The 22,999-nt window shown below is 37.5% G+C and overlaps 1 protein-coding gene across 1 annotated transcript; it reads right to left on the reverse strand.

The window, feature by feature from the left end:
* Positions 1 to 307: 307 nt before the first annotated feature.
* On the reverse strand, positions 308 to 22,534 carry ITPK4 (inositol 1,3,4-trisphosphate 5/6-kinase 4). Its single transcript, XM_039032712.2, has 12 exons — positions 22,214 to 22,534; positions 18,470 to 18,505; positions 17,970 to 18,165; positions 15,995 to 16,089; positions 13,596 to 13,664; positions 10,824 to 11,026; positions 2,582 to 2,732; positions 2,052 to 2,165; positions 1,713 to 1,775; positions 1,449 to 1,588; positions 1,202 to 1,358; positions 308 to 639 (listed from the first exon to the last, which is right to left on the reverse strand). Exons 1-12 carry the CDS (start codon positions 22,352 to 22,354, stop codon positions 496 to 498), a joined length of 1,509 nt encoding a protein of 502 aa, XP_038888640.1. The 5' UTR covers positions 22,355 to 22,534; the 3' UTR covers positions 308 to 495.
* Between the last annotated feature and the right edge of the window lie 465 nt (positions 22,535 to 22,999).

Raw genomic sequence — 22,999 nt, forward strand, 5'->3', positions numbered from 1 at the left:
AATAAAACTTAAAAGAGTTTATCGATAATATCAATTGGAATGAGCTTGCATTATGTGACAAGAAAAGGCACAAAAGAGAATTACTTTTCGGATATTCGAGGATTAAAAAGTGAACCAAACAAACTTATACCTAAAAACTCATAAACTAAAAATGTAATTTTCCTTATTTCTTTTTAATTCAATCTCGCTCTTTTATTAACTTATATTGTATAAACTCTTTTGTTTTTCCATTTAAACTAATTGAATGTGTCATTGTATAAACAAACACGATCTATCGAAGGAAAATATAATTATCTGCAAAACTATATGGACAAACGAGCCAAATGTTAACTTTCTTATCGATTAGTTTTAACCTCAAATAGTAATAGTAATTTGAAATTATTTTCTCTCTTTTAAAGTCCTGAAATTTCAAATCATAACCCACATAGTAACACTAGTTAAATTTTATTTAGAATAGCCTAAAATACAATTTGCTCACAAGATAAGAAGAAAGAGTCAAGTGCTTAGTTTTTTGAAGTTTTCATACTTGTTCTTGATGGCTTCCCAGAAGGCAGGTATTGCAATGTTATCAGGAACTTCCTTGAAAGAAGGCAGATAATTTACATCCACAATAACATGATCCCCACTCTTGTCTTCAACCTGAAATTTTCACCCAAATCTTTAATGCATTAAAAACCAAATCATCTTCCAACAAATCCCGGTGGATCCACTGCCTCAAAGCATACTGCTGGTATGTAATTTTTTTTCCAAACGGAAACAAACCTCCTTATTGAAGATGCTAATGCTCAAAATACAATAAAAGAGAAAAAAGAAATAACCAACGAGAGATGAAATCAAGTACAATGCAAAAACTTAGCAAGAGATTACATGCTAACTAATAGAAGAAGAAGAAACAAAACGCTCCATCTTAAACTAATGACTTGAATTGAATAGTTCTACAAATATTGGAAAGAGAGCACCAAGAGGAGGTTTTGGCTCGAGCAATCTCAAAACAGCCTAACCAATGAAGTGACTCGTCTTAAAAAATGTGATGAATCCTTTCAGTCCAGAATTATGGAAGAATGGGAAATTGACAGATCCAATAGGCAACTTCCTTGATTGGATAATCATGAAACATAAATAAACAAACCCTCTCCCATAAGGTCGATAGGAAAAAGAATATTAAATGAACAAAATAAAGATGAGAAGAAGAATTACTTACAACAACATCAAAACCGAAGATTGAAAGATCAAGTACTCTCCTAAGCCAGTTTGCAGAATTTTGGACAAGCTCAATATTCATGTCCTTGTTTTTATTATCAGAACTTTTGCCTTCTAAATGCTGCTGGCTTTCATTAGCAATGGGCAGAGATTTTAAGCTGTGCATAAAACCGATAATGTTATGTCACTTCATTATCGTAAGATGTATTATAGACCTACAAAGAGAACTAATTGAGCAAAAGTGCAACCTGTCAAAGACCAACGGTCCAACACCTTGGTTTAAATTGATCAATGCACTTATGTTCGGTGTCGACTTCTTAACTGCATAAAAAATCTTTTCACCTAGTACATAAAATTTGTATAGAGTTGATGAATGATCCACGTATTCCTGCAGTTTCAGCACCGACAATTTCCAAAAAGTCTTTAATCAATGTACCACAAGAAGAATATAAGTTAGCAGGTTAATAGAGGTCAAGGGGATAACTCGTCAAAGATCTCATGAGATTTCTCACCTGAATAATAGCTGGAAGAGGAACATCCAAATTCTTGATATCTTCAACGTAAAAAATTATTGCCTGTTACATGACAGATTACAAAAATTTCTGCTAAGCGAATGATTCTTATACTGGAGTGGCATATAGGTTATGAAAAGAACCTAATTTGAGATGGCAGAAACGTAATATTCTCCACAAAAAAGGGGGAAAAGAAAAGGTAAACATAATTCAATGTTCTGTAGGCAACCATTCAGCGTTATGCAAGATACCAGTCCAGCAAGGCACATATATTCTGCTTTTACAACACAAAAAATCAAATTAACAAATAATAATTGAAGAAAAGAAACATATAAATACCATTTTGTGAGCATCAGAAACTCCGCAAGCAACTTGCGGCTTCACTATACAAGGAAGAGATAGTTTAGCTTCAGATAGCTTTTGCACCAAGTTAGCCTCATTAAAATTACCAACCTGCATAGTTAGGCACCACGCACATAAGTTTAATAGGAGGAAACTCCACACGTTCCACACAACATAGGACAGGACCAAACAAACAATTCGTCATGCATTTACTTGGAGATTACAGGATACCAGGTCTATTGGGGTAAGAATTTTCAAACCCCTTAAATTATCTATCATATGGTGATTTTCTTAAAAAGCAGAGCGACGAAACATGGATCCACAAAATTTAATGTGTATCTCAATCACTTCTTTTTGTTCCAAAATTTTCAAGCTTTAATGATTGATGTAAATCATAAATAAGAGGCCACACGAGGAATGGCTCAGAACATTTTCATTTATCTTCCGACAGAAATCTAAGAATTGGCGACATTTGATTACCAACCTCGGATCCTTCAAATATTAGAGAAACATGACAAGAATAAGACCTTGAGAAAATAAGGACCCCTGATTATGCAGCCTTCAGATTTGAGAGCCTCCAGTCCGAGAAGAATCTGTTGAATTTCCACCCGATCCAATACAGGTTTTATATTATCAAGTGGGTCAATTACGCATAAATCTGGGTGGACTTCAATATACCTGTGCGAGCATACAAATTAAGAATTACTTAAAAGTCCATTTCTGAGTAAAGAGTTTGTTAGGAACATCATTAAGGAGGGAGGGAGGGGATCTCATAACTTATATTAGTCATGAACTGAAGTGTATGCTAGCAGGAGTTTGTTAGTCCCTAGAAATTGCATTGAAAGTACATAAACCACTGCATTATTGCCTACCTTCATCCTCTTCCATATCTTCTTTTTATAACCGACTGCCTCCTACTAACTTTTTGGCTAATGACTACTATAATCTCAGTACCCTAATAATGTTTAGAACCACCGTCTTAAAGATATTCTTGACATTACCCCATCCCAAAATACACTTTTTTCCTCAAGGCATAGTTAAACAAAGATTCAAAACAATTGTAGATGGAGAGAAAACTCGGATGACTTCTTCCCATCTTTTATCCCCTCAATTTTTTTTTTTAAATTTTGGCTAAATTATACAAAATACCCTTGAACTTTGCACTTCATGTCAAAAATTCCCCTGAACTTTCAAAAGTTGCATGATTACCCTTGAACTTTCAAAAAGAGTTCAAAAATATCCTTACCGTTAGTTTTGGACAGAAACCATTAGTGTTTTGTTTCAAAACTACCCTTGAACTCTCAAAAGTTTCAAAAAATATCCTTAAACTTAAAGAAAACAAAACTACCCTTGAACTCTCAAAAGTTTCAAAAAATACTCTTAAACTTAAAGAAAAGCTCAAAACTACCCTTACTATTAATATATGAACTGAAACCATTAATACCTTGTTCCTAAAATACCATTAAACTTACAAAAGATTGCATTAGTAATCTGATAAAACTCGGCTTATGTATTCACTATTTAGGCAAAATTGCCAAGGGAGCCAAGATTCCCTTCCCTCACAAGCTCTTCAAGCTATACTCAATACAATGCAAAAAGATGCCCGACCTTTCTTCCTCTTGGGCCCACACAGTGACAAACTCAATTCCTTCATGTTGATTTTTTACATTTAATTCACCCTCTCTTTCTCTTCCACATATATCTTTTAATGGTCGGGGGTCTATTGCTATCTGCCCCCAAAAAACCACCTTGTCCTCAAGGGGAAAATCCGGAAATTGTTCCGTAATTTGGAGGCCATTTTCCCATGTAGCGTCTTCTCGTGACATATCCTTCCACTGGATCAGAACTTCAAAGTCATTAGGAGAGAGCACTATAGCTCCAACCTTGCGTATACCGAGGACTGAATCCGGTTAAGGATGTAAGAGGCCATCGTTGTTCAGCAAAGGGGGCCTTGCAATTTTGGGCAGAACTGAACCTACTTCCTTTCGAAGTTGGGAGACATGGAAGACCGAGTGGATATTGATGTTGGCTGGTAAATCAAGTTTGTAGACCACCGGTTCGATGCGCTCGATAATCTGATAAGGCTCGATGAATCGAGGCACCAACTTAGGATGTTTGTGGATGAATAGGGTGCTTTGTCGGTAGGGTCGGAGTTTAACGTACGCCCAATCCATAATGGCAAACTCCACATCTCTTCGTTTTGTATCAGCTAGTGAACCATCCATTATTGTGTTCGAGCCAACGTGGCACGCAATTGTTTCAGCATCTCATCACAATCTTTGAGAAGGTTATCGACCATGCCTACAACAGCAGCCCCAGCTTCATACAATATTAAAGGTGGCACGGGTCTACCATAGACGACCTCGAACGGAGTCTTCTTTAGTGATGAAACAATGTGTTATAATTATATTCGGCCAAAGCTAGCCATTTTACCCACTTCTTAGGTGACTCCATAGCAAAACATCGCAAGTATGCCTCTAACCCTCTATTCACCACTTCTGTTTAACCATCAGTTTGAGAGTGATAGGTTGTACTTCTCTTCAGCTGGGTACCCACCAAACAGAATAACTCCTCCCAAAAAAGACTTGTGTACCTTGTCTCTATCTGAAATAATGTTGTTAGGTACCCCATGGAGCCTCAAAATTTCTTTAAGGAAAATCGTGGCCACTGTGGCTGCTGTGTATGGGTGTCTTAAAGCAATAAAATGGGCATATTTCGACAGTCTATCCACCACCACTAGTACAGAATTGAACCCCTCAGATTTAGGTAGGCCATCAATGAAGTCCATGGAAATGTTGTCCATATCATCTCCAGAATTGGCAAGGGTTGCAACAACCCCACGGAAGCAAGCGACAAGTACTTAGCTTGCTGGCACATTGAACAATCTGCCATGAAAGAGCGCACACGAGCCTTCATACCTTTCCAGAAGAATTCCCTTTTCATACGCTGATACATTTTAATAGCATTGTTGTGGCCTCCAATCGAATTATTATGGAATTCTTGAAGCAAAAGAGGGATCGTAGGAGAGTTAATGGGCAACACTATCCTTTGTTTATACAACAACAGGACTCCCTTCAATGAGTATCCCGTCAGACTTGGATCACCATTCTGAATACTTAGGTGAATCTTTCACAACTCTTCGTCTTGATCTACTTGAGTTATAAATATAGCAGTGTTAATGTTCTCAATGAAGCTAAGCGCAGAAAATTCGAGTGTTGATGGAATTCAAGATAAAGCGTCTGCTGCAGCATTCTCCCATCCTTTTTTGTATTCGATTACAAAGTCATATCCTATTAACTTGGCCACCCACTTTTGATATTCCCCGGCAATAATTCATTGTTCCAGCAAAAATTTAAGGCTTTTCTGGTCTGTCTGTATTGTGTATCGACGCCCCAACAGATACAATCTCCATTTTTGCACGGCCAGGACAATGGCAATTAACTCTCTTTCATATACAGGTTTTAATCGATAGGTCAATGGAAGAGCTTGACTAAAGAATGCAAGAGGACAGCCTTGTTGCATCAGGACGGCTCCCACCCCAATGCCAGATGTATCCGTTTCAACCACAAATGGTTTCGTGAAGTCGGGTAAACCCAACACGAGAACTTCAGTCATTGCTGTCTTTAAGGCATCAAAAGCCGATGGAGCTTCATCAGACCAATGAAAATTGTACTTCTTGAGTAGCTAAGTGAGAGTGGGAATGCTATTGATCCATAACGGGCTACAAACTTGCGGTAATATCCAGTTAAACCAAGAAAACCTCGCAGTTGTTTGAGTGTTGTAGGTGTCTACCACTGTTTCATAGACTCTATTTTAGAGGGATCAGCTGCTACCACTTTAGTGGAAATCAGGTGTCCCAAGTATTCAATTGTGGATACTGCAAACGTACACTTCTTGAAGTTGGCCATGAATTTGTTCTCCGATAGCAACCTTAGCACAACTGTGAGGTGTTCCACATACTCATGAATTGAGGCACTGTAGATATGCATAGGTGTGGCTTTAGGAGATCATTCATAACTAATTGGAACGTAGATGGCGCGTTACGCTACCCGAAGTGTGTAACCAAGAACTTGTAATGTCCCTCATGAGTCCTAAAAGCTGTCTTATGAACGTCTCTTGGTGTAACCCGTATCTGATGATAACCGGACCCAGACTTAAGATCAATTTTTTAGAAGACATTCGCACCTGCCAATTCATCGATGAGCTCATCAACAACTGGTCGCTTGATTAAGGGCCCGATAATCCACACAAAATCTCCAACTGCCGTCTTTTTTCTTAACCAATAGGACTGGGATGGAGAATGGGCTAGTACTTGACTGTATTATCCCCGCCGTAAGCATTTCCTCTACCAGACATTCGATCTCATCCTTTTGGAATTGGGGATAACGATAGGGTCGAACATTCACAGGACCCTCCCCGGTTTCAATTCAATGGCGTGATCATGGCGTCTAGCTAGTGGTAAACCTTTGATTGGTCAGAACATCGATTGATACCACCACAATACCTCCCGAATTTCCGGGCAAGTATTGATAAGGTTTTGGATTTCATCCGCTTCACCGTTTTTAGAGAGTCCAATCCTACCAGGGAGGTAAGAGACAATTCGACCGATTCAGCTTCTGTCGAGACCATATCTAACGTTTCCAGAGTGGGTTCGGGAACTTCCTTAGCAGTGAGCCCTTCTCCGTTCCCTTCAGCAATGATCTCTCCCTCATCATTATAGATTAAGAGATTTAACTCCTTGTTTTTGCAGCAATGGCCAGACGTGTATCTTTCGTCACAACGGTAACACAATCCCTTGTCCCTTCGTGATTGCATTTCACTGTCAGATAGATGTTTGAAAGAACCTGTTGTGAATGTTTTTCCATTGATATCGCACAAGGTTACCATATTTGACGAAGCACACAAGCTTCGATTAGGGCTGAGAGAAATAGTTTGAGCTGCCATTGGAAATAACCCAGAGTCGACGTCGATCCGATGGGCTTGGTAGTCTAGGTCATTGCTGCAGTCTGTCTGCTTGTTTTGGTGGGTTGGTTTGGGCTTGGCCTGCCTCCTCCCCATTCAATTCTTCAGGCTTCTTCAATATCCTCAATTAGCTAGGCCATCCTCATCTTCTCCTTGATACCCACCAATTTAAACATCCTCATTTCAATCAGACAGTCTTTTAGAGGCCAAGATAGTTGCTCGAATCGCCTCCGATAAGCTCGCACCGTCCCCTCCCGCTTTATGTGAGAAACTGAGCTCATCGGTCTTCCTCCTTCGCCGGCAAGAAATGCAGGAGTTGTTCTTTGAACCTTGCCCAAGAGTCCATCGGCGTCCTTTCTTCCTCCCAATGATGCCACTCCAGGGCATCCCTTCGAAACATAGGATCACAACTTCTAGCCTATCCTTCTCCATCAGGCGATTTACCACGAAATACTGCTCAACTCAGTGGAACCCTCCCAGCAGATACTCTCCCACCTCTCCTTTGAAATCTGGCATCTTAGGCTTCCGCAATCGCATATCGAAAAGAGGTACCTCTCGCTTTTCTTTTTCCATTTTACTCCCTATTCGTCCTTTGCCTTCATTCATGGGTTGTTTTCCTTTTTCCGTCAATGTTCACTCCAACAACTCGGACATTGACCCTCCATCTACCGTTCCTCCTCTTCTTGACCATGCCTCCAAGGCAGACAACATTTTCTATTCAATCGACTCGTTCATAGCCTTTATCCATCACTTTTTTTGTTGCACATTGCCCTTCCACAAATTGCTAATCCATTTCGGCAAAACGTTGATCCATTCATGCCTCCATTCCCACTTGTAGCAAGGTGAATTGTTCTTCGATCGCTATCATTCAGGCCCCCTTCTTCACCATCCCCCGAGGAAGATTGGCTCTAATATCACAATGATAGAACTCAGTTTATGTATTCACTATATAGGCAAAATTGCCAAGGGAGCCGAGACTCCCTTCCCTCACAAGCTCTTCAAGCTATACTCAATATAATGCAAAAAGATGCACAACTTTTCTTCCTCACTGCCCTAAATAGCCAGTTTTTCTAACTAACCGAATATTTCCTCTTAGGCCCACACAAACCGTTACACACCCCACCCCTTATAACAAACTCAATTCCTTTATTCACCCTCTCTTTCTCTTCTCATATATCTTTCAATGATCGGGGGTCTATCACAATCTTATATTAATTTTAAAAAAGTTAAATGTGCTCTTACTGTTTATCTACACCCCGTTATCTCCCTCTTCCATTTCCCCAATCTCCTCTACTTCTATGTACGACTTAGCATTTCTATACTAATGCTAGGAGCATTCTTAAACCTTTTTTTTTTGTAAGCTAGGAGTATTAATGCATTTGAAAATTCAAGAACATTTTCGAGTAATAAGGGTTTGTATTCATATGATTTTTTGTTTAAGGAAACGATATTCCTATGTTAATTAAAAGTAAGGATATTTTAGAAGTTTTTTAAAAAAGTTTGAGGGTATTTTTTATACTTTTGAAAGTTCAAGGGTATTTTTGTAATTTTAAAAAGTTCAAGGTTATGTTTGAAATAAAACATTAATGGTTTATCCAAAAGTAAAGACAAGGTATTCTTGAACTCTTTTTGATAGTTCTAGGGTATTTTTAAAACTTCAGTATTTTTTACACAACATGCAAAGTTCAAGGATATTTTGTTTAATTTAGCCTTTCATTTATTTTTTTTTTTACTTCTTTTAGAATAGTTCAGCCTACTTATACAACCACTCAAATATTGGAAACCCAACTACTAAAACTCAACCCCAACATTTAATTCACACCCTGTCCATCTTGTTTTGTGCTTTCGAAAGAGAATGAACGAACTCTACTATGCTTTTAAAATCCAGTCCGATGCTAATGCTGCTGCACCCTTTTCAAGACCCATGAGCCCCACTCCCTTCGAAGGTCTTCTCCTTAACACTTCACGGGGATATGTCTACTCTCTTCCATCTCCCTCTTCTTTGTGACCAACCTTCACCTTAGTCTCTACTGACTCCTGTTCACGACAATTTCTTCACTACTGAAACTCTCCAACTGTGCTTTCTGCTTAGTTTACCTTTTCTTCCTATTCAAAACATTCTCAAAAATGAGATGAGATGAACCCATTCAAGTCAAGTGGAAATTTCGATCGTTTGTGCATTCATCCTCCATCCTTCCTCAACCTAACCATATCTGCCCTTGGTAGCATTCTGTTGTGCCTTGTATCTGGTGACTCCCTCATAATTCGCTTGGTGTGCAACTCCTGACATTCAAGTTTCCACCCCTTCTGTTTCAATTTGTCCTTCTCCTTCATTCTTTGATATTGCAAGGAATCCCTCGGGTGGAATCTCTTGATTAACTCTCTCCCAGATCATCATCAATGATGCCTGTAAGGCCCCTTGCAGCTTAACTGTAGCTTCAAAGTGATAACCCTGATGTGTAGGATAAGTGGGAGGCGGTTGATGACACACTATAACCAATCCTACAAGACCACTCGTTCGCCTAACTTCTAAGGATGCCCAACAGCAGCACCAAGTTTTTTTTTTCTTCCTTTCTTTTCTTTTTGGGTGGTGAGGAAGGGGTTCCATGATCTAAAATTGTCTCAAGGAGAAATACCACCACTGATAAATTCTGCCCATAGGCATTTCCTACCAACACAAGGCAGGCTAGAAACTCAAGATGAGCTATAGTAGCTACATGAACCCAAGTCATTCTTTCCAGAATACTCGCTGGCATGCAAGACATGACTAAAACCAAGGCTAAGCACAGAAACTCCAACAAGAAACCTACCATCAACCAATAACACAGGAGCAGAAACAGAAGCCAGAATACGTAATTCGATCATTAGTTTTCCAAACAATTTTTTCTTCAAATCAATATCCACTCCCAAGGGTGCTAACAGTCTAATACCAAATTGTTATGATCTTAATCTCAAGGAAAAAAAATTACATAAATTGTATCACAATATAAAAAGGAAAAACACAGTGATATAACTTTTCATGGGTGTCCTCTTTTCCACAATGGATTAATTGCCCAAATTTTGTCTACCCACCAAATTCCATATTTGTTCTATTTATAACCACTCTGCTCCAACAACCTTCATTAGTAATTAAAACTATGCCACTATGAATATCCCAATAAAAGTCCTGATATTCCCCTTACTGTGCTCTTGATCAACCGATCCTCCTCCAAAAAAACAAAAAAAAAAAAAAAAAAAAAGAACTACAGAAGATCAAAATTAATAAGGTTTGTGATAACTATCATTTATGAGGGACATTTAGACCTCATTTGGCTTGGACATTGTTGAATCTCCCTCTGCTGTCGTCATTTGTTGGCTTTAAATTGGTTGAATGAATTCTTATCATTGCCACTTCCAATCAAGTTTTTCTGGTATTCTTTCCCCTGTAAACTCCAACGTTTTACAGCTTTTATTTATTCATCAGCGGAGTTCTACATCCAGAATACTCTATACTCCATTTCTTCATCTCAACTAACGCTAATTGCATTGGTTCTGCAATATTTCTCATTTTGAACAGCAACCTTGTTAACCTTTAACACTAATTCTGGATATACCCATGGCCAGAATCAATGCTCATATATCAAATTGTTAGGATTCATTTCTTAAGAAAACAAACAAAAATGTATGACGAATGACAATATAAAAAGGACAACCCCCTAGTGTTCCACAAGCGTTCTGTGACGTCACCACTTCATATAAAATAGAAGTACCATAATTCCGGGAAATGTTTTTTATTGAATAACATGATTCAATGAATCTTAATGTTACCTTTGCAATTCCTGCATTCTACTGGAGTAGGTTATTTTGTTAGAGAGATCTGAAGAGTTGCTAAGCTCAACATATAGAATTTCATCTGTTGCTTTATGGAGAATCATGTCAACCTCAGGCAATTGAGATGATAAAGGGAGATCAAACGTCAGGGGCATGAAAATCAACCCATTGTCAGTAGGATACAGAGGAAAGGCACCCCTCTGCAACATTCAGAGAAATGAATTAATTTCAAACCAACCCGAATACAAATAACACATAAAACGCCCAGCAATAAAGGAATTAGCAAGCACTAACATAACAGTACAAAGCTGTTGTGAACAGAATGCAAGTTAAATCGAAAATCAAACTTCAACTATCAAAGGAAGAGATTACTTGATTGCGTGCCAATTAGTAAAAACGAGCAACAGAGGGATAGTCTACAGGTTGCAAAAATGAACATAAGGAAGAAGCATAAGGGTATTTCCTTCGCAAAAATACCCAAGATCTTCATGTTTATGAAAAAAGGGGAAATGGAGAGAAGTCTCTCTATCCAGAGGAGGTAGATTGACCCTGACCCATTCGGTGCTGAATAGTCTCCCTTGCTACTTTTTCTCCCCCATGAGAGTCCCCTTGAAGGTGATTAATCATTTACAAAAAATCATTAGATATCCTGTTTGGATCGGTGGTGCTTTTAAACTGGTCTCCCACTTTGTGGCTTGGAAATGGACAACATTACCTACTCAATACAGAGGCCACAAGATTGGTTCTCTCCACCAAAGAGGCCAAATGGTTATGGAGATACACCCATGAGGAGGAAACCTTATGGAGAAAGTTATTTGTGCTATCTATGGTACGATCATAGGGTCGGGCTTCAAAAATTTCTAAAAGGAAAGGAAGATAGCGACTGTGGTCCGATATTTTTCTTGAAGGGAATTGGGAGTGGATTTTCTCGTATTTGGTCGTATTCCAAACTATAAAAATGAGAGGCAATGAGTAAAAAATTATAGCATTACACAATCAATAATGGAGTTTTGGACCTGCAATTGCATCCTCACTTTCTGACTACCCTTCTAATAAATCGAAACCGATAACTACATCGAAGCTAACTCCCGGACTAAGGTACATGGTCCAATTATGAGTCTGAAACTCAGACGAGTTACAACCATTGTGGTTTCTTCTTCCGCGATGGCTAAAGAGGTCTTGCAAATGAACAATCAGTTTTTGTGTAACAAAGCCATTCCAGATGCATTGAAAGCTCATGGCCATGACGAAACTAGATTTGTGTGGATTTCTGTTGCTCCTCTCTGGAGGAACGTTAGCAAAATTTGCAACAATATGTTGTTTGCGGGAAAATTCTGGATTCCAAAAAGAATCTTCGTCGGAAGAAAGTGGAAGAGCTAGTGGAGATTGTTCGGAAATGTGCATTGAAAGGCGAGGCAGTGGATGTAGGGAGGTTAGTGTTTGCGACTACGTTGAATCTACTCTCCAACACAATTTTCTCTGTTGATTTAACAAATCTGAATTTTGAATTAGCAAGAGATTTCAAGAAGTATGTGTCGGAAATGATGGAAGCAGCAATGGAGGAAGCGGACATTTCGAGGCTGCCATATCTACAAGTGGTGGTGAGGAAACTTTCCGATTACATCCCGCAGCTCCATTGTTGCTACCGCACAAGGCGCAACAAGAAGTGGAAATTGCAGGTTTCACAATCCCTATAGATGCTCGGATTTTGGTAAATGCATGGGTGATTGAAAGAGATTCAATGAGTTGGGAGCATCCGGAATCGTTTGAATTGGAGAGGTTTTTGGGATCGAACATTGATGTCAGATGGCAAAGCTTTGAGCTTATTCCATTTGGCGGAGAGAGGATTTGCCCGGGACTGCCATTGGTGATGACTGTGGTCCGATATTATGGACATACGTTTTTTTCAGCTTTGTAGATTTTGTGGTGGGAAATAGTAGGCGAATCAAGTTTCCAGGAGGACAAATGGTGGTGCAAAATCTCTGGCTACCAAATTCCCTTATATTCATTACAATTAAAAAAGACGTTTCCATTGTTGACTTTTGGGTCAGTGATCAACAAACTTGGGACTTGGGGATTAGAAGACCTCTTTCTGATAGAGAGTTGCAGAATGTAGTGACTGCTCGATTTCCTAAACATTTGGGCTGTGGAAACGGAAAACAATAGTGACAAAAATGTGGACAAACCCATCTGGTAGCTTTACTGTTAAATCCAATTTCTTGAATCTAATAAAGAGGGAGTCAAATCTATATGTGTCACTGATTAACTTGGTTTGGAAATTCAAAGTCCCAAACAAAGTTAATCTTTTTGTGGTCCCTAGCTTATAAAAGCCTGTATGTACCGCTGATTAACTTGGTTTGGATGGGTTTTATATAGTTGTTTCTTCCAGGGAGGGGTAACATCTACCCCTTGCCCTTGGGTTGTTCCCTTTCTCTTTTCAGAATACATAACAACAACAAAAACAATAATTGGCAGAACTAAGCAGTTTGGGGAAAAAAATGGTGCGTTCATATATATAGAGAGAGAGAGAGTTACTAATTGCCAATGATTTGAGGAATGTTACCAAATTGATTCTAGTGGTACAAAGTAATAGAGAAACTAAGTTCCCGTGAAGCACATATATTCTGATACTTGTACTAAAGTACTTTCCCAAATAACCAATGCAACAAAACATAAACAATACCATACAAAGGATCAATCATATTGTTTGTAAGACAATCAACTTAGAAGAATGCCTATATATATTTAAATATATATAAGAATGCTCACCTTAGAAAAATCAAGTTCACGTGAAGGCTTCATTGTGTAACCAACTACAAGGATGCTACTGTCAACTGCCTGTTAGCAATGTGAATTGGAGAGGCCGATAAGAGATGTAGGATACTAGATTTGATTGAAAAAAAAATGATAATAATAAAAGAAAATAAAATCTACACGATGATAGAACAATATGTAGTAATCAATTGCTATCCAAGGCATCAGATTAACATGATGTCCATTTACAACATAACTGAAACAAATACCTTTTTTAGAATAGAAACAAGATTTTCATTGATTTAATGAAATGAGACTAATGCTCAAAGTACAGAAGAGGAAACAATCCAAGGCACCTTACACTTTGAATACACGTCCAATTTTCAATTGTTGGTGGTATAACTTTGACTTTCGATTTTTCCTTTTCTTGTTATTGCAGATTTCTGACTTTAGAGTCTCAGAATAGCTTCAACACATTACCACATTGATGCAAGTAAAATATTTGACAATCATCAAGAAACAGAGTCATTACCACAGGATCCAACTCCTACAACTAAAACCAAGACATGTGGGTTCTCCCAAAGCCTTTACAAGAGAAACCCTCCAAATGGTTGAGATTCCAAAAGTAAATCGGAAGAAACAATCCAAGTCAAGAGGGAAGTAACCTCTAAACTCACCCCAAAGATCTCACAAAATAGCACACACCTCAACAAGCCATAAAAATTGGCCCATTTTCACGAAAAGGCTAACTGAGGAGGAACTCTTCCCATATCACTATCATCCCTATGACAGGCTAACATGAAGCCAAAAGTCTGGACTTGGAAGAAACAATCTCAATCAAATCAAAACTTGGAAGAAACATCTCCACATAATATGATCCAAGTCTTCCTCTACCTTCCGACACATAATGCAACAAATAAGCCCCCACAAACGCTGTTAACTTCCTCAACAACCAATCCAGAAAAGATGATTTACAAGAAAACTCACTCGAAAGGTCCAAGCTCTCTACACAAAAATCTCTTCTCCTAATCCTAAAGCTGCATTCCCCAATCAAAGACAGGCGAGAGGAAACATCAGCCACTTCTCTATCAGTCAGCGACCGTCTAAAACTAGAAGAAAAAGAACCAAAGCTTCGCGTCCAGACCATAAAAAGTCACGAAATGATTTTTAAGGAGGACGAGGAAACAAAGAGCAAAGGGATCTATCCCCCACCCATTAATTCTCCCAGAAGTATGTTCTTTCCCTTACTCCACCACACAATGGACAAGGCAAGAAAAAGAGGGGAGTTCATAAGAAATATCTTTTCACAGATACTGGAAGGTGACTTTAACAACTCCACCCGACAACCACTCAAAAGGGTGAGGGCATACTCGCTCTCAATAATCCTATGCCAGAGAGTCTTAGGCTCAAGGGAAAAATGCCAAGGCCTAAACCAACAAGGCTTTGTTTGGAGTTTTTAAATTCCCAATTTCTAAGACTTCTCACCAGTGTCTCATCTTACCAGTTCTACCCCTTAATATCAACCCCTTCCTAGGAAATTATGCTTGAGCTTCTCGATAATCTTGCATATCAAATTACGGGCTCTGAACAGTGAGAAATAGTAGATAGGGATGCTACTTAGAACAAACCAAATAAGCATCAATCTACCAACTTTGGAGAAGAAGTGCTTCCAAGAGGCCAATCTTTTCCTAACCTTATCCACCACCAAATTCCAAAACGAGACAGTCTTGTATTGCTTCCAAGAGGGAGCCTTAAGTAGGAGGAGGGAACAGAACCTACTTCACAACTCAACCCCTCAACCCAACTCCTGAGCTTCTGCGAGAAAAATTAATACCTATATCTTAACACCTACCCCTATTGATCCTAAGCTCTAACATGGCTTCAAAGAAGGCCAATATGTGTGTGTGTGTGTGTGTATTGTGTTAGTGCAGCCTAACTGACATGACTTTAAAGAAGGCTAAGATATATAATGCAGCCACGTCAGGCCCTGACATGGTTTAAAAGAAGTAGGTTATTTTCCCTCCTCCTACTTTGGTTTTTATTGTGTTAGTGCGGGAGTTTTCTTCCCTTCTCAACCTATATATGTGTGTGGGTGTGTGTGGCTTTTTATTGACTTGATGAAATTACATAACGGTTTCTCCTGCTATTTTTACATTCTCTTTAGTTTATTTCTATATTTTCGCATGGAAAGTTAAGTTAAAACCTCACTTTTTACCTAAATTCATCTCCATAATTGATGCTCCATGTAAATTACTGAAAAAGGTTGGTACCATAGTTTTTTACACCTTCAAGAAAGTAGATTAAACTAATAGTCCTAAATAGACATGATAACCTCAGTTTCTCATTTTCTTTATAGAGAAGCATATTAAAATGAATCTAATATTATCAGAACAAAAGGACAAGAGAGGGAGTACCTTCCTATTTAAGCGACAGATGCTCAAAGGCAACTCTTCTAGCTTGCTAATACAAATCATTCCCAAATTTTCACATGCACTGTCATCTTGAACATCTGAAAGCAAAGTACCATTGTCAACCACATCACACTAAAGTGTTATTGTACTGTCTTGCTTGAGTAGCCTCAAATAGCACGAAAAACCAATCATTTCTCCCTTTTCATTTTCTTTTATTAAGTTGGCATACAGCAGCAGGAAAAAAATCCAATGAACTATAGGATATGTCACAGCTAACAGTAAAGTTTAAACTACAAACAGAATTTCTCTGCAATCTTTTGTAACTTTTAGTACAGGAGAATTCAATGGAGGTCATATGGACCGATAATTTCTTTGTTTCTTCCTCTAGGAATATACACCATAGAAATTTACCTAGCATAGTCCTTCAATCATTTCAGTCATAGAATTTTAATGGTAACATGCAAGGCCTTGGACATGGTCCATCATCTGCTAGTTATTGGCTTCTCAGTTCTCACCCAAGAGACCCACACTACAGAACTTCAAGGCTGTTGACAATCAAATGCGCATGGAGAATTTATTCAAAGATTAGCCCTACCATTTGTCTTCCTTAATTTCAACTATTTTTCTTTTATTAAAAAGACAAATACTCATTGTTAGAATTCAAATACAATCATTGACCAAAGCATAAAATTATAAATACCCATTAAAGAAATAAAAAGAGTAGAAGGATTTGAAAGAGGTAACCACCAAGTAGCACTTGCCAAATCCCACCTTTCAAACCAATCTAAGACTTTTCTTTCGAAGCTTATTGGCTCTTGTCAAACCAAATACTCTAAAGAATTATTTTTACAAATTAATGCATATTCCATGATCATTTAACTTTGATTCTAAACTTTTCTCCACACAGAAGCTGGACTCGAAATATATACTCCTTTAAACTTTTTTAAAAAGTGATAATTAAAGATCTTGAAGATCTTACCAACCTAAGAAGTGCTGACACTAGACATACACAGAGGACGGGTTATATATATGAAACAACATGGACATGATGGAAATGAACATTGTGGGACGTTTTTGTTTTCAAATTTTTTTAAATCTATGAATATATGTTTTCATGTTCAATACTTGAAAAAATATGTGGCCATATACATATATCTTTAGAAGAAGAGGTCAACTTAAAATTTCAAGTTTATTGTGATCTCAGCTAACCACATCACATAATCAAGAAAAAGGGACCAGTTTCTGAAAATAAGGAGAAAAGAAAGGAATATGGTAATGCTTTAGTTACAAAATATATGTATATATAAAATTAAAAATAATAATAATAAATAAAAAGAAAGGAAGAAAATGAAAGAGGGAAGTGGGGTGTGGTAGGGCAGTTTGTCGGTTCCACTAGGGCTTTTGAGAATTAATTTTGGGGAGGGAGAAAGAAAACGTACTTCTTCAGAGGTCATCTCCCAGTAAACAATGTCCTCTCTCCAGTATGAAGATTGAAGAGAGAAAGGAAAGCTCTCTCTTTCCCTTCATCAAACCAGTAAGAAAACTTATTTGTTCTCTGTCTATGAAATTTCAGAAAGCTCTCTTCCTTAACTGTTTGTATTACGAGGAACTCACTACAATACTTGATTCCTCTCTTTGTGTGACTTCTGCAAAGCCCTTTTAATAGTGACCTTTTTCATCCAAAAGGAGTTGTCACCATCATTTATCTTATCAAGGAAACTTAAATTCATGTAAACAATAAAGAGGTCTGGAAGCATATCAAGAACTAGACTACAATCAACTTCTCAGAGAATTCAAAAGAATTCAGCACTCCTCTAGCTCTAACTTAATCTCCTTTTGAATCGAGTTCTATTACAAAGATCTTCTGCTCAATCCTACATCTACCCACAGAAACAAAGAGCCCATAGTAGCTCATTCTGGAAGAAGAAGCCATGAAAGAACCATGAATGTCGAATAAAAGGAATAAAATTGTACTCACTCAAAACAACAACGAGCCATCCCTGATCAATTAGGTGATTGATATCATCCTTCCTCTCACTTGAGATGACATACAAGATAGAGTTGCAAACATCCCCCCATGATAGCATGATTTCATTAATATCATCTTTTGTCAAAAATGCACTCAAGGAGAAGAAATCGATTGAGTGAGACTCTGCTTTCTCTTTGATAATATCCTATAACAAGATGATATTTATATCAATAGCTATGTAAGAGTAACAATGTCTACATATTGCATAGTAGGATAGTAGGAGGGTCATTTTCGACATCAAAATACTAATAATAAAAACTATTGGAACTTCTGGATATTCAACTACCAACAAGCAACATGATTTCTTTTTTCAAAGAGAGCAGCTTATTTAAATGTTATCTGAGTACTGCAATAATTTCTTAGATGTAGAATTATGTCAACATATCACATCATTGTCCTCATAGTATGCTTAGGAAAGGGGTATCCAAACAAAGTAAAATGAAATCCACCTTACAATCTGAAGAGTCCAACCTGGAAGAAATTCCCTGCCAAAATGAAAACCAGTTGCCAGGTCAATTATTAAAATGATATCATAAACAACAGAGTTTTATACAGCAAACGTTGATCAAAGTATAATTATTCTAATCTATGATGTAGGAGTCTCGTTCATTTAAGGGATGTCCAGAATAGTTCTTGGTCAAACTTTTCCTAGCTGGCTTAGTTTTGCCTTCATGTCATTTTCCACCTTTTACTAATTTAGATAAGGGGTGTGCGTATTTGGAGTCCTAATTCGACTGACGATTTTTCATTTTAATCCTTTGTTCTTTTGCTGGTCAACCCCTCTCTCTCTGAGTCCCTAGCTTTGCCTTTTTCTAGAAGGGGATCCACAAACAAGTTTTCTTTTTTTTAACAGCAAACAAATGTTTCCTTCATTGATAAAATGAACAAAGACTAATGCTCAAAGTCGAAGTACAACGAAACCAAACTAAAATACTAAAACTACCAAAATGAGTTCAACAAAAAGAAAAGGACTAAACCTAAGAAATAAAATCAATTCAGATCAAACGTGAAGAGGTTTGAACTCGAGTTGAAACGAAGCGTGCAATCCAAGGAAGAGACTTATCCTGTATAAACTGCTAAACTCTTTCAAACCAAAGCAGTAACATAAGAACTTTAACACCAACTAAGCTTGAGAACATGCACACAAAACAAAGATGCAGCAAGATTATGTAATCAACCAAAAGAAGAGGGTAGGAAGCTGGAGAATGAAGAACCCAAAAGATACAACATCCTTTGACTATCTTCAAAAAGAGATAATCCTTGAAAGAGATCCTTCAACATCCTTCGACTATCTTCGAAAAGTGATCCACGGACAAGTCTAACACATTGGACTAGGTGTCAAGGAAGGTGCCCAATTTGATTGGTCTATTGTGTTACATTCTTTGTAGGAGGGAAACAGATGATCTTGGTCATATTCTTCGGAGTTGAGATCTAGCTAATGCAGTTTGGGATTGATTTCTTAAGGAGTTCGATCTTGACTTGGCTAGCACATTGATGTGGCTTAGTAGCTTCGTTTTCTCTTATTTGTTCTTATTAGAAATTGATATAAGTGCCCTTTATTTAGGGTGGTAATGGCTTAGTGATCTTGCCCAGAGAAATTTTTAAGGTTAGTAGTCTAGTTAGTGAACTGCACAAGTAAAATTAATACCTCAAGTTTTATTCAATAATGCCCAAAAATACAAGAGGCTACCATATTTATAGACGTGGCAGAATACCAGGATATAACTAGTAGCGAAGGTGAATGGTTAGTAAATTAGATCCTAACCACTATAGATACAAGAACTTGACCAAGAATTTAAAGAAACAAAGCTACTTGATAAAGATTAAAAAGAAACCAAGAAGTAATACAAGAAAAGTCAAGAAAGGTCAAGAACATCAAGATGATCCTGCGTCAAATCCTTCCCCCCCAAAGAAAAACTCGATCATGAGATTAGTCAGCCATGGAAAAGTCGTCAAGGGGAATGATAATCAAAGAGATCTGAAACGTTGAGTGATGGACTAATGGGCAAAGGGGGAAAGTCAAGTTTGTAGGCACTACAAAATCTGAAATGAGCTAATCTTTTTACTAGTCATCTTGGTATGGTGTCCGGCGTGAAGGCTTCATTTCCTCAAATGGAACATGACTAGATCATCACCAACTTAAAAAATCTAAGATCTTATGTGAGCATTGACATTCTATTTCTACTAAGCATTGGATTCCTCGAGATGGCAGTGAACTTCTTCATGAATTTCCTTGATCCTACTTGTCATATGATCTGATTCAACACTAAGATCAATATTAGAAGGAAGGATAGATAAGTCCAAAGTGATATGATTTGCTTCAACACTGAGGTCAATATCAGAAAAAAGTAATTTGTGGGAGTTTAGTGTAAACTATCTCAAATGGTGACTTCCCGTTGATTGATTTGTCATATGATTAAAAGCAAATTCTGGCTGAGCCAAGACAAGATCCCATCTCATTGGTTCAGTATATCACCACTTAAACATCGAATTAAGTTCCCCAAGGTTCTATTTGTCACCTTTGTTTGATTATTAGTTTGGGGATGGCTTGAAGTGCTAAAAAGTAAACCTGTTCCAAATCTTTTCCACAAGGACTAACAAAAAAAACCTCATAAATTTTACATCCCGATCAGAAACAATAAACTTTGGATATCATGAAGACAGTCAATTTCTAGAAAAAAAAAAAATTAGAATAGCAAGATTCAAAGAATCAGCCTTTTATCTTGCTAAAATGATCAACCACAACTTGAATAGAATTATGGCCCCCATTGTGTCCTAGGAAGTCCTAGGATAAAATTCATTGAGAGATCTTCCAAAATGGAGTGTGGGATTGACAATTGGCAAACATGTATAAAGTCCAGTATTTTGGCTAGAACTCTTAAAGGTTTGGCAAATATAGCAACATCTTAAAAAAAATTGGTTACATCTTTTTTTCAATTGTGGCCAAAAAAATCTTGAAGAATTTGACGTAGCTAAACCAGCCAAATGAGTGTCCCTAGCATAGGCAAATTTAGATTATTGGAGAAATACTAGAATTTGAAATCGAGGGTGCACGTGAACCAAATGGGCATAGTGGGGAAGTCTCTTACAATGCCAAGAGTGCACAGGTAACTTGAAGGGTGTTAGCTTGAGTCATTTAGCCCATATAGTTGAGAATAGTTAAAGTTTTCAAAGAGGCATGCCAATCCCAGAACCTAATGCACAGTAACCAAAAACGCTAGCATTGTCATAATTGATAGCATGTCAATCCTTAGTGAGGCCCAAGTGATTAAGACTAAAAGTATCCCCAGCCCTGTAAAATTGGTTGCCATAAGAAAATGATGGAGGCTAAAGTTTCAGACAATCTTATTCTTGACAGTGCAAACAGTTAATAATCACTTACAAGAGTATGACCACATTACTCAAAGCAAGCTGCCTACACTTCATTAATCAAGGACTAAGTCACCATCACTCAAGTCTCAAGCTACCAACCTAGCTCAGTACACAAGTTCAATTCACATAGGCTCATCACCAGTCGAGGAACCAACCCAATGGTGAGCTCCCATAAGGTGTTAACTGATTTTATTATGTAAGGAACCTAGGCTCGTCAAGTCCAATAGCATCCTACAGAATCCCTAGCATACACCCCAGTTTTTATCAACGGGCTGGTGGGGAAGATCACAGAATTGATCAGACAATAACTATTGACGTTATCAATTCAAGGTCAATTTTCCTTGAAGGGAGGGGTAATGACACGGGAAGGCTATGATCATTTGATGGGGGTTGTACAAAACAATTCATTCCTCCTCTACCATTTCTTTTTGTCTCTTCTCTGCAGGCAAGCCAGGTACACCAGTCTATCAGCGCTTACACTTTAAACTAAATAATAATTGAACACTATTGTTTACCCACTCCCAATTTCATACCCATAATGTATATGTTCCATCCTGTGAACCAAATGAACATATGATTCAGAGAATATTGAGAAAACATTGAATAGGTTTAACATTAATTCTGTTTCAAATTTGTCTTCTTTCTTTCCCCAATTTCATGAGTCATAATCATGATTATTAAGCAAAAGACAAATGGGAAGCGTGTCTAGAAGAACATAAACATAAACATATCACAATAAGGAAAATGAAGAACATCGATCCCACTTGTATACTCAAATTTTATAAACAAAATCAAATGTGCAGTGGGAAAGTGAGAGATACCGTTCGAAACATGGAATAACGGAGGTAGCGGAGGAGAGCATCGGCAGCGGGTCGTAGTGAATGCTTGGGATTGTTGCCACCAGAACTGATAAACAGTACAGAATCATCCAGTATTACTCCCTTCACCGCTTGCCCAACCATGATTGAAAGAGTAGACAATTGGAAGAAAACAGTACAGAATCCTCTAGTATTCCATTTACTCCCTTTGATTCAGTTCATCGCCGACGCCAACCCATCCATGTTCGCCGCAGTTTTGCCTCATGGAGACGAGGTTCAAGTACAAAGGTGGCATCCTGTACCTGTAAAGAAGGCTGCCAAGTTGCACTTTTTATTGGGTTTTTTTTTCCCTAAATTATAAAAAATGCCCTTAAATTTTTCACAGAAATAAATATGTACTTATGAAAGTTCCAAAATATTTTTATCATGAAATTCGAGAAATTATTTTAAATTACAAATTACTTTGTTTAAAACGAAAAGGATTTAGAATGAATGTATTTAAGATTTTATGTTTTGATGGTAACTGAAAAAAAAGAAAGTTACTAATTTATTAATATAAACTTTTAACTATAATGTGTTAATAATAAATTAGAATCGAATAGATTTACATCTTTATTTTAAGTGTAAGTTGAATTCTTAGCCAAATTTCGAAAACAAAAACAATTTTTTGAAAGTTGGTTACTAAAACCAGACTTAAATAATTTATTTTCAAATCCTGTAAAATCTGAACATTTTAGTCCGAATTTTTTTAGTAAAATAGGGTTTGAAATCACTTCAAATTTTAAAATC

Source organism: Benincasa hispida, chromosome 5, assembly GCF_027475165.1.
Source record: "Benincasa hispida cultivar pf3 chromosome 5, pf3_genome.v1.1, whole genome shotgun sequence".
In the NCBI taxonomy this organism is placed as follows: Eukaryota; Viridiplantae; Streptophyta; class Magnoliopsida; order Cucurbitales; family Cucurbitaceae; genus Benincasa; species Benincasa hispida.

What these genes read in the sequence shown, in the direction of transcription:
- ITPK4 (XM_039032712.2), bottom strand. Translation starts at nt 22,354, where the DNA reads ATGGTTGGGCAAGCGGTGAAGGGAGTAATACTGGATGATTCTGTACTG. An exon ending in TGGACTCTTCAGATTGTAAG is followed by an intron (nt 18,166 to 18,469) that starts GTGGATTTCATT and finishes ATCTTGTTATAG; the next exon opens with GATATTATCAAAGAGAAAGC. An exon ending in GTGAACTTGATTTTTCTAAG is followed by an intron (nt 11,027 to 13,595) that starts GTGAGCATTCTT and finishes TGAATGTTGCAG; the next exon opens with AGGGGTGCCTTTCCTCTGTA.